Source organism: Rhinopithecus roxellana, chromosome 18 (genome assembly GCF_007565055.1).
Source record: "Rhinopithecus roxellana isolate Shanxi Qingling chromosome 18, ASM756505v1, whole genome shotgun sequence".
Lineage (NCBI taxonomy): Eukaryota > Metazoa > Chordata > Mammalia > Primates > Cercopithecidae > Rhinopithecus > Rhinopithecus roxellana.
The window spans coordinates 54,760,770-54,773,720 of NC_044566.1; the positions used below are offsets into that span (position 1 = coordinate 54,760,770).

Here is a 12,951-nt window from a genome sequence, read left to right on the forward strand (position 1 = left end):
TCTTTAATACTTTTACACTGTTATTTTTTGAAAAAAAATGTGTGCTATTCTGTATGGATATATTATACTTAATTTTAAAATAAAATTTTCTGCAATATTCTACAAAGATATATTTTATGGTTAATACATTTTAAATTCTTAACAGCTTAAAAAGCATAGAAATACAAGATGAAATTGTACTGAATCCAGAAATTACCTGCAAATTACATCTGTCACTTAAATATACATCTAATGTAGGAAATTATTTAGTTACATTGTTTTGTCTTCCCTCATTGTCTGCCACAGAAAACACTAAAAGTACAGTAGTCCCCTCATATCCAAAGTTTTGCTTTCATCAGTTTCAGTTACCAACACTTAACTGTGGTCCAAAAATATTAAATTGAAAATTCCAGAAACAATACACAAGTTGTAAATTTTGTACCATTCTGAACAGCACGATGAAATCTCGAGTTGTCCCACTCGGTCTTACCTGGGACGTGAATTCTCACTTTGTCAGGCAGATGCACACTACATCCACTTGACAAACCTTAATCACTCAGGAGCCATCTTGGTTATCAGATTTACTGATACGAGATTGCACTGCTTGTGACCAAGGAGTCTTTATTTACCTTCATAGTGACCTCAAAGTGCACAAATGTAAAACACTATCTTAACAGGCAGTGTGGTCACCCTAGTATTCACAAGCACATTTCAAAAAGTATTTATTATCATCTTCACTATTAAATAACTGCATACCTCTGTAAAGGAAATTTTAAACAGAACATTTCATTCCTATTATCTTTAATGTTTCTGGTGAAACCAAGGGATATCCTATATGGCCAGATGACTTTAAAATGTATGTAATTATCCACATATAAAAATGTACCTATATTTAAAAGTAGCATTAGTGAAGTGTCGTCATGAGTGTCGTTTTCCTCCACATGGTTTTCCTCTGATCTTTTTGTGGTTTCCTTCATTTTTCCAGCAGCATATTTCAATGTGATGTGCATCATCATTTTTTCTGCCATGCCTGTTTAACTGCCCTTATGTAGCATTTACTTTTTATAAATGCTTCCATGGCTTTGTGCCATCAAAAATAAAAAACTGAAAGTGCTAAAGCAACATAGTGCAGTGCAATTCACTCAGGCTTGGGTGTCAGACAGGTGAATCTGTGTTTATTATATAAGGTCTTTAAAGTATATGGAAATTGCAGGTCAAATTGCAGGCCTTCCACTTACTCACTGAGGAACTACATCCATAAAATGTGAATAATAAAGGGTGAGGGTTAATGTACCTAGCAGATGCTTACTAAATAGCAGCTATTATTATTTTCATCATTACCATCCCTAGAGCATAACCCAAAGGAAGTCGTGCCTAAACACATTGGTGACCTGACTCAGTGGAATTCACACTGCTGACTTGACTCAATGCTTGGCTTATTTCTAATAAAACAGTAATGCTAGCTATGGAGAACCTCTTGTCATCTGGAAAATATGCCCGAAAAGCACAGATGAAATGAGGAAGCATGAGGCCAGCCCACTTATTTTTATTGCCATGTTTAGTCACTAGGCTGAATGATAGGAAAGCAGAAGCTAAAACACAGTAAAAACAAACAAAAGACAAGACCTAATTGAGGAATTAAAGGACTTCTACTGCAGAGAAAGAGCTTGGGTTTAAAACAAATCATTAGCTGTTTTTGAGTGTATTTCTTGATTATTTAGGACGTCAACATCTCTGAGAAACCAAAGCAAAGGTTGTCAGCCAGAAAACAAGTTGGGCTTATTTAAAAGAAAGAAAGACTTTCATCAAGTAAAGAGTTTCCATAACCACCTATTTTAAAATGCTGTAAAATGTCATAACTCAGATTAAGAAAAGAATAATGTATCATATTGGAAAGTTTTTTCCCAATTTTGTCTTGTCTTTTGTAGGGGAAAAGGCCATATCTCTCCTGCAAAAAAAAACAAAAACAAAAACAAAAACAAAAAACTGGCCAAAGGCATATGAACCCCGTTCCATATTGCTGTAGCATGGTATATGAAATTCATGGGCTTGAACAAGTGAATAAATATTCATCACCTCTGCCTTTTTTTTTTTTTTAGGTGCCTCCTATACTCCTTGATAAGCAGTTCTCTGAATTCACTCCGGACATTACACCAATCATTTTGGCAGCCCATACAAACAATTATGAGATAATAAAACTCTTGGTTCAGAAAGGAGTCTCAGTGCCTCGACCCCACGAGGTCCGCTGTAACTGTGTGGAATGCGTGTCCAGTTCAGATGTGGACAGCCTCCGTCACTCCCGCTCCAGACTCAACATCTACAAGGCCTTGGCCAGTCCCTCTCTCATTGCACTGTCAAGCGAAGATCCTTTTCTCACAGCCTTTCAGTTAAGTTGGGAGCTTCAGGAACTGAGCAAGGTGGAAAATGAATTCAAGTCGGAGTATGAAGAGCTGTCACGGCAGTGCAAACAATTTGCTAAGGACCTACTGGATCAGACAAGAAGTTCCAGAGAACTGGAAATCATTCTTAATTACCGAGATGACAATAGTCTCATAGAAGAACAAAGTGGAAATGATCTTGCAAGACTAAAATTGGCCATTAAGTACCGTCAAAAAGAGGTGAGTGTTGCCAGACTTGATCCATCAAAATGCCATAGAATTTAATCACACACAGTGAAGCAAACTGCTACTGACAAAATTAGTTTTGAGTTTTAGAGCATTTTCTATTCAGCTGTAAGTGGATGACATTTATTGTCTGCTGGATTAATAATTATGAATCATATTGAAGAGTAGTAATAAATGGTTTAATAATTGATGTTTTTGGCCTCTGTGTTAAAATGTACACATCGAGTATGGTATAATGGAAAAGCTAATGAATTTTAGTATGTCCAGACTGAGATTTCTGGCTCTGTTATTCATAAGTCTTGTAACTTTAGAGGGTCACAGACAGATTTCCTTAAGCTTCAGTATTCTCACCTGCTTAATGGATTTAATATATATATATAATCAGCCCTCTGTATCAGCAGGTTCTGCATCCTTGGGTTCAATCACCTGTGGATGGAAAGTGCAACATTTATAGGATGTGGCACCTTCAGATATGGAAGGCTGATTTTTTCCTATCTATGGGTCCTGTAGGGTCAACTGCTGCAGGGCTAGAGCAGCCATGGATTTTGGTATCTGCATGAGGTCCTGGAACCAGTCCCCCACAGGTGCTTGGGGACAGCTGTATACATAGACAACATTTTCCTCATAGGCTTTTAGGAAGTGTGAAATACGTGGATGTGTGAAGACTCTTAGTAAATTATATAGTATTGTTTTATTTATATCAATAAATACATTATTATAAATTCTTAATAAAATAAAATACTTTAGTACAATAGCAGATGTAAGTACTAAAACTTTTCTCATGTCTTGCTCACTTTTTTGATTTGTCAGGAATAAGAAACCAAATAAGTTCATTGTAAGGGAGTAATAAATTTATTGTAAAATGTCCATAAATTAAAAATGTTGTATTAAATAACATAATCTCATACCTCTTACCCTTAATCATACAGCATAATTGCTTTGTGTTCGAGTGAGTTCTCAAAAGACTGTTTACTTCTATCTGAAGAAAATATTGGTTCTCTGTTCACACTTAAATGATAGGAATTTTCTATTCCAGAATAATACTTAGAAATGCTATGTAAGATGAAAAACCAAAGAGAAAAAGTAAAAGACTTCTGAATTGTAAAATGTACTCAGTTGCTCTTGAATTTGGCCTTGATGATCCCATGTAAGCCCTGGCTGCTTTGTCTGTTGCTACTCACTAAATACTCAAGGCTCAAGATACCTGAATTTGCTTTCTCAATTTTTTCCTCTAGTTATGTGATTAGTGAAGCTGATCTGGTTGTTATGGGGGCAGAAACAAGGTGAAATGAACTTTTTCCTTAATAGTGAAGTGAACAGCTTCTTTTGCGTCCGTTCCCTCTAACTATAAAATCACCTTTGCTATTTTGAGTCCATGTCAGCAGTATTAACTCATTTTCTTAGGTTTTTATGTTTTAGACTCAGAGATCTAACATTTTAAAGGAACTAGAATAATTTTACTGCACAACGACAAGCTATATGGATGAAAGATGTTCAAAGTGGTAAATGGGAAGATAAGAAGTCATTATAGGCTTTAGACTTGAACGATATTGAGATATTGATGTGGCCTAAATCTTCTTAAAGATCCATATTAGCACAGTAGTATGCTTTGCTTTAATTTTTCTTTGGAGAAGGGGTTTAAAGAATCGACACGATGATTGCAAAGATTTTCTCTTATGCCATAGCTGTTCAGTGTTAACATTATCCTACAAACGTTAAATGGAATAAAGTTCCCAAGATGTGCAATTCACGAAATGAAACAGAAAACACAGAAGCAGCCTGCTCTGCTCACTTGTTGCTCTTTAGGTCTCTCTGCAGCCAGTGAAGGAACTCAGATTTATTTTTTGCCTGCACTCATTTTGGTCATGCCATCAGAGCTGATTTAGTGTCGTCTTTGGCCACAATAACTTTTGTGAAAGCCTGGGAACAAAATATTCATAAACTCCTTTACCATATCCTCATAACAGAATGCTGTCAATGATATTGCATTAACTGGCGCTGCCAAATTCCTGTCAAAGAGTTGTTGGAGATAGAAATTGTAATTTGAATTTCTTGCATATTTGTATTTATATTTTTAACTAAAAAGCATTTAATACACTTTGGTCATGCATTAATTTCCTTAATAACTCTTTCAACATATATTTCACAGAACACATTCCAGGCAACGCACGGGGCACTTGGGATTCCCTGGTGTCAGGTCTCTGATCTCATACAGCTTATAGTCTATTAGGAGAGACAATAAAACATTGAATGTATGTTCTTCATTTTGTTCCTGAACCACTAAAAATGTTCTTCCTTTCCGAACATGTTTTCTTTGCTTATGTTCTTCTGTATATGTTATAAATATAAAAAGTGCATTCAATGTCAAAACCTATGAAAAAGCCATAACTCTAATCCCATCTTCAGTATGTAAGAAGCAAAGCAATGGAAGACATTTGATAATTTCTAACACTTCTCTCAGGATGTTTGTATTCTTGCTAATATGAAGTTATGGAAGGGTGATAGGGCCTAATAACACAAGATAAAAGATAGCAAAAAACATCTAGCATGTAACAGAAAAATAAGAATTAGTGCTATTTTTTAAAAGATAATTTTCTTGTAGATATGGTGTCTTGCTATGTTGCCCAGGCTGATCTCAGACTCCTGGGTTCAAGCAATCCTCCCCAAAAGATACAATTTTAAAAGACATTATATGATATTTTTTTTCCTTTCAAAATGTTTTGAAATTTCAATGGAGAAAAAAATGAAAATGAAATTCTTACACAGTTGTTCTGGAGTATCTTGCATTTACTATCAAAGAGCATATTTTTCTCAGATTGATGATTTTCCCAAAGCAAAGTAACATTGGATAACTGATAGCATAATTTAAAAAATTCAGGAATAAGATTTTACTTTCATATCTTTCATATATATCTTTTAAAATCATAAGTTGTGTTTTACAGCATGTATTCTTAGGTTATTCAGAAATCATTAAATTCAAATATTAAGGGTTTTCTAGTAAGATCATGTGCCTTAAAGAAAACTCTGCTTTAGCATGTCTTGCTTCATATCTTTCTTACCAAAAGTTTTCCTTGATTTGGTCTAAACAAGTCTGAGGTTTGTCTTTAGTCCATCTCTCAGGATTTGGAATGCTTTCTTATTGACCTTCATTCACATAGCTAAGTCCTGCACACTCTTTAAAGATCATCTCACGTCTTGTCTCACCCTGGAAGCATTCTATGAAGCAAACCCCTCCGTAGATTCTCTTGGATAAATGTCCTCGTTATACACACCCTATATTGCATTGTGTTATTACTTTTCCATCTCCTCCTCTAGGCGGTGTCAGGAACACATCCATCTTACTCACCAGTCATACTGTAGCCCCTGACACACAGAAGGTGCTAGGTGATGAATGCACCTGAATGAAGTCACAGGTGCTCTTAGATCTGGATGGTTCCCTGCCTGAATAAATTGCACTGTTTAGGTTAATCTCCTAATAACAGTTTCCTTATGAATCAACATATTAAAACAATTAATGTTGCCAGGATTTGATTGCAGACTTGTTCTGGTACTTCTCTAATCTCATCCAAAGGGAAAGCTCTGTGTTAATTATATGCCATAGATATTTTTACATTTTCATTTTATATATTCTTTCTAAGCAGCAGCATCATAGAAAGAAGAATTATTTCTATTAATTCTAGGCTAATGATGCTGTAATTGTATTGATCGTATATTAGTAGAACAAACATGTTGTATCAATTCAAATGAATGTATTTTAGCAACTGGGTTAAGTTGTTTACATGGTTTATTATATTAAACCTCCAAATACACTTCTGAAGTATGAACTATTTGTTGTTGGTTTTTTCATGAAAAAAACAGAGTCACAGAGGGTTATATAATGTGTTACTCTGTTATATATTGGGGCCAGATTGCAAATCCAGATCTTAACTACAAAAACTTTGCTCTAACCATCACACCGTATTGCCTCCACCCAGACATCATCCTGCCGAACACTGGGTCAACCTGAGAAAACTGAAGCTACTAGCCTAGTTTCGTTGAGCACATGAATTTATTTTATGACTCAGCTCCCCTGTAATGAAAGCTTTGCATTTCAACGTGAAGTTTTCTTTGTTTTCACGTTGTGATGAAGGACTTGATTTCTTCAAAGAGTGTGAAGCCTGCTTTTCCTTTCTTTCTTACTCCACTTTTATGTTTCTGTGTCAAACAAAAATCTTTCAAGTACCATTCTGCAATGGGACAGGTTTAAGGTTTAAGGTTGCTCCCTTGACCAAGCACTCCCATCCCAATGTCAATCATCTAAATCAATAATATCAAAGGAAGGTGGAAACCAAAAGCACGTAGTCATACCCTTAAAACTGATTCTTCCTCTGAGTGTAACATAAAGGCGAGGTATGACTGAGGACATGTCTTAGACTAAGAACTTGTCCTTTGGTTTCTGGCATGATTTTTGCGATGCAGAGTCTGTGGCAGTTAAAATTACTTTCATGTAGTCATTCCTCTTGCCTAATATTTATAAGATTACTAAAGGTGAATGGGAAGCTTAACACACTTCTTAACTATTTTCTACAGCAAAGACCTTCCCTAGTTTTAAGTACACGATTCACAATATTGTGAAGTAACTAATTAAGAGACAGAGTAGCCTAGATGTTGAATAACAATAAAAAGCAAGAAAATACATTATTCTGTCTAAAAACATTACAATTCAAACTCTCTATAGCTTTTGAAATTTAAGTGAAAAGTAATCTCTGCACAGTAAATAGTATAAGAGATATATATGTATGTATGTGTATATATGTGTGTATATATGTGTGTGTATATAAACACATATACATATACATATATACACATATACAGACATATATATACACATATACATATATATATATTGTCTTTCCCTTTCATGAAGGTGTTTCAGCAGCTTTGCAACATTAGCTTAAACTTTGGAACTAATCTGGGTTTTGTCCCATACATTAATGGGATTGTTGAAGAAGGAGAAAGATCAACATTTGAACAGCCCTCTGCTCATGACCTCCTAACCTTCTGTTTATCCATTGTTGGGGGAATGGAGAAAATATGAAGAGATTCATGTCAATCAGACACTATCCATGGCAAGGTAAACTAAATTGATTTGAAATGTTCCAGACAGCTCTTTAAAGCTCTCTTAATCTCAAGATTCTTGGTTCTGTTTCTTGATTTATTTCAAACCCCTTGATATGGAAGTGAGAAACAAGACTGCTGTCAGAAAGGAGACAGGGGAGGTGGGGGAGAATCTAGGGACACAGGAAACACGTAGGGTGTAGTCTTAATACAACCAAGGGACACCTTGGGTGAGAGTTGGGGTGCATCGCAAGAGTGCTAACCCAGTTAAATAACAAATAGAGCAGACACTGCAGATTGTGTTTTCTTAAAACTGCCTAGAACCATACTTGTCTGTATATCATGGCCTTTATTTTATAAACTCTTTTTTGATAAGTTTATCAAGCCAACAGGTTTTTAATTCAAATTTTATTTGAAAAGGCAATAAATAATCATCTAAATCCAATCTTACAATATGAACTTCATATTAAAAATCAACCAAGAGGCCGGGCGTGGTGGCTCAAGCCTGTAATCCCAGCACTTTGGGAGGCCGAGACGGGTGGATCACAAGGTCAGGAGATCGAGACCATCCTGGCTAACACGGTGAAACCCCGTCTCTACTAAAAAATACAAAAAACTAGCCGGGTGAGGTGGCCGGCGCCTGTAGTCCCAGCTACTCGGGAGGCTGGGGCAGGAGAATGGTGTGAACCCGAAAGGCGGAGCTTGCAGTGAGCTGAGATCCGGCCACTGCACTCCAGTTTGGGCGACAGAGCGAGACTCCGTCTCAAAACAAAAACAAACAAACAAACAAAAAAATCAACCAACAAACAAATTAAAAATACCACTCCTGTTCTTTTTCTACCTGATATCTACATATCTGAGATCTATAGCAAGATGTCATTTTGTGCTTCTGTTAGTAGTTGAGGGACAGTAACATCTCTCTCTACATAGTTTTTGATTTGAAATTACTAACCTTCAAGGTTGTACCCTACCCATCTTTAAAAAAGTCACACAGCTAAGTTAATGATAATGTTGCATCCTTGCTATCTCATAAGGACGTTGGGTTGGTGTTGGGAAACAATGATTCTCTCCTCCTAGATCCAGTGGATTTTGATGTCTGGTCAGCAGCCATGCTAGACCTTTGCACTTGCTACAAATTTGACAGCATAGCTGACCATTTAACCACTGACTGTCTTAGTCTTTTGTTTTTCTCCTTTTTTACTCTTGTTTAACCTGAGATGTGTAAAACATACCTTTCATATTTTGTTATGCCTGTAGCTGACATACCAGAGTATATATAATTTGGGGAAAATATCTCATGCTATGAACATTTTTTAAAAATAAGTTTGAAAATCTCATGCTGGTCAGGTGCAGTGGCTCACACCTGTAATCCCAGCACTTTGGGAGGCCAAGGCAGGCGGATCATGAGGTCAGGAGTTTGAGAGCAACTTGGCCAACAAAGTGAAACCCCGTCTCTACTAAAAATACAAAAATTAGCTGGGCATGGTGGTGGGTGCCTTTAATCCCAGTTACTCGGGAGGCTGAGACAGGAAAATTGCTTGAACCCAGGAGGCAGAGGTTGCAGTGAGCCGAGATCATGCCACTGCACTCCAGACTAAGCAACAGAGCGAGACTCCATCTCAAAAAAAAAAAAAAAAAAAAAAAAGTCATGCTATGGAGACTTTTTCTCATGGACATCAAATAACTCTTAGAGAAGGAGAGCAAAGAGACTACTGGGAGAAACATGAGAGAGAACATCATAGTCCTTATGGTGTTTCCCTTCATAGCTGAGTCATTTATGTAAGTAAAGTTGGTAAAGCCTTTTCCTTAGTTTGGTTTTCTTATTTAACACACTGGGTTATCTGAATGAGATTCAATTACCATGTCCTTTTCCCTTATGCTTCTTCTATGTTTAAACTGCTTTGAAAAGATGCATGTCCTCCAATGTCCCCTCAAATACCACTTTCTCTGAAAAACCTTCCCTTAAATTATACCCCGGTTAAAATTAGTTATTGTTTTCCCTTTTGTATGGTAGAAACATTCCTTTATTAGAAATGTTGATTTTTCCTTTTATTATTTGTTTTCACATTTTGCTTCTCCAGTTGAACATTTTGCCTCTAATACTAACCTCCTCCAAAACATTACTCACAACACTACTAAAGGTTTTTTGTTTTATTTTATTTTTTGGAAAGGCAGATCTAGGAAAAACTTTGCCAGTTATACAACTGAAAATCCCAAGCCCAGGGAAACCCTCAGTTTGGGTCACTGTAAATCTGATCATAAGAGTTCTGTGTTAAGCATTGTAGTGTCTATCACATAAAGTCTAACTGCCACAGCCGTCTTATGTAGATTCTGCGTAAATTTTTCAGTTTTACCTTTCTTAATGCCCACCATCACTACTTAGAGTCTGTATTTCAGCCAAGTGGGAACATTAATAACATTGTTGCAGTATTTCCCCTTCTAGGCCTTTATATCAGGCATCTCTTGAGGTCGGCCCTATTTCTTTGTTCATCTATTGCAATGGGTTTCATCTGGATCATATTAGCATCACCTGGGAAGTTTGTAAACACTACATTGCTGCATATATCCCACTTTCAAACTAGTTAAATCAGAACATCTGGGATGTTCACCGCATCTTTGAAACTTTTTAAGTTTCAAACTCTCCAGATAATTCTAATGTGCAATCAAGGTTGAGCACCACTTAAAATTGTCGATTAAGGTTTTTCCTGTGACTTCAAGCTTCTGTCGATTTCCTTGACTCTCTCAGGTAGAGAAGACAATGGCTCCCAAATGTGTCTGATTATCAAACTTGCCCGGACAGTTTTTAAACATAGCACTTTGCATGCAGAAATTTGCCTTCAATAAGTCCTTGCATTCATGACATCCCATGAAACTTATTTCAAATTTTTCCCATCTTTCTCCTCTCCTCACTGTCCACCCTGCCATTTCCTTACTGTATTATGGCTTCGCAGAACCAGAAGCCATCCTCTCTACCTACTGTATATCCTGCTCATCTCTCAGGACTCTCAGAGCTTTCATTTCTTTATTTTCCCTATCTTCAAAACGAAAGAGTCTGGTGGGAAATCAATATCCTATTTAAAATGGAGGAGTAGACCTGGGGAATGGAAAGACAACCAGGCAGGGAATTATTGATGGCTGTTAATCGGCACATAGAAGGAAAGGGCTCATACATTAACATTTTCCCTGTCCTGGGATAAGTAGCCTAGGGCACAGAGAAAGGAAACCTTTCCATTCCTAGTACATACACAATAGACAGATCTTCTTCCATGTAAGTTTCTGATCATCTAAAGGTATAAGAACTGTGGGGAAAATGTTTTAATGGTATCAAGTAACTCATCTCTCTGTGGTTGAAATAAAATATTATATTAAAAGTGAAAGAACAGGTTGGTTATGGTGGCTCATTCTTGAAATCACAACACTTTGGGAGGCCGAGGCAAGGCAGATCACTTGAGCCTAGCAGTTGGAGACCAGCTCGGGCAACAAAGCAAAATTCCGTCTCTACAAAGAAAAAACAATTTAGCTGGGCATGGTGGCATGTGCCTGTAGTCCCAGCTACTTGTGAAGCTGAGGTGGGAGGATCACCTGCAGCCAGGCAGGTTGAGGCTGCAGTGAGCCAAGATTGTAGCAGTGCACTCCAGCCTGGGTGACAGAATGAGACCCACCAAATAAATAAAATAGAATAAATAAATAAATAAATAAATAAATAAATAAATAAATAAGGTCTATGAATTGGATATAATGCTCTTTTCTGTTCGTAACCAAGGATGTAGTGTTGGACAACTTATCCTTTGCGTTTCTATTTTCTCTTCCCTAAAATAGGTTGCCTTGTGAAGATGAAATGTGATAATGCAAGTACAAAGCTTAGCATATTTCCTTGCATATTTGCTCATGAAAGAGTGGCTATCTATTGTTTTCTGTTATTATTATTATTACTACTACTACTATTTTTTGTCTGTTCCTGGGCCCCCAATATGAAAGGCTAAGCATATGCAGAAAAATACATGATTCCACTATATACTATGCAGCAGAAATTGTAAGAAAGTGTTAGCTTCATCATTTAACATTTTAATACTTGTTATAAACATTCAACTGTTTCTTGTGGGTTACATTACTATTTTGAATATCAAAAAGAAGTTTCGGCTGGACACGCTGGCTTACATCTGTAAGCCCAGCACTTTGGGAAGCCAAGGCAGGCGGATTGCTTGAGCTCAGGAGTTTGAGACCAGCCTGGGCAACATGGTGCAACCTTGTCTCTGCAAAAAAATAAAAATAAAAAAATTAGCCAGGCATGGTGGTGTGTGTCTGTACTCCCAGCTACTTGGGAGCCTGAGATGGGAGGATCACTTGAGCTCAGGAGGTTGGGGCTTCAGTGAGCCATGATTGCACCACTGCACTTAAGCCTGGGTGACAGAGTGAGACCCTGTCTCCAAAAAAAGAAAAAAGAAAGGAAAAAAGTTTGTTTTTCTTAAGTCTATTGGTATAGTAAGTACTCCAAACTATTTATATTAAGATGTATATTGTCACCAAAAAAGTATAATATATACTTCATCCCAGCCTTTAATAACTCTTCCCATTATAGGCTTTCAAAGCAACTTACATTGTGTAGTACATACTTGATATTAACTTGCCCATCTGAATGACATTTTAAAATATATTGTAGGCATTCATTATGTATGCCCTTTGAACCTGACTGCTACACCTCAGAATCTTAGCTATACTCATAGAAAGGATTTTCATACGTGAGATTACACTGAGCGATGTGAATTGTGAAATCTGTAGAAGAAAAATATAATGCAGAATTCCTGTAGCTTAGTTTTCTCTCCTGCTGTTCTGTAGAGCATGCTCAATGACTGATTGCTGAACCTCTGCCTTTCTTTTCTCCATGGTTGTGCACACACCTGCTGTTGCTAGGCAGAGGCAACATGGATCACAGAATCCCTAATGCTTTACCCCCGCCCCCTGCTAGGGACCAAACCTCTCAGTGCCTGCCACTCTGTAATGGCAGAAGCAAATGCCTATTCAGTACTTTTCAGACTGGGTCATGAAACTATGACAAGTCATTAGGCATTTAATTTAACACTAGGTTTTTAGAGCTTGGAATTCAATCCGCATGAGTTTCTTTACAGCTAATTAAGTTACATGTAACCACTGTCTTCTAATTCCTATCTGAAAGTGTTTTCTTCTCACAGTTAAATTTGAAATTGTGTGTGTCCAAAACATTGTATAAATTTGTCCTCTCAAACAGCACTGT

General features: G+C 36.9%; 1 protein-coding gene across 7 annotated transcripts in view; it reads left to right on the forward strand.

Annotated features, from left to right (window-relative positions):
- TRPC4 (transient receptor potential cation channel subfamily C member 4) overlaps window positions 1–12,951 on the forward strand; it is a 228,775-nt gene that overhangs the window by 111,693 nt on the left and 104,131 nt on the right. For 6 of the 7 annotated variants that reach the window (XM_010383057.2, XM_010383061.2, XM_010383063.2 and 3 more), the window contains exon 3: window positions 2,079–2,597. The exons of the other annotated variant lie outside the window; for it this stretch is intronic. In XM_010383057.2, the coding sequence (XP_010381359.1) occupies window positions 2,079–2,597 (519 nt within the window). The remainder of the gene's footprint in view (window positions 1–2,078; window positions 2,598–12,951) is intronic. 7 annotated transcript variants of the gene reach the window in all.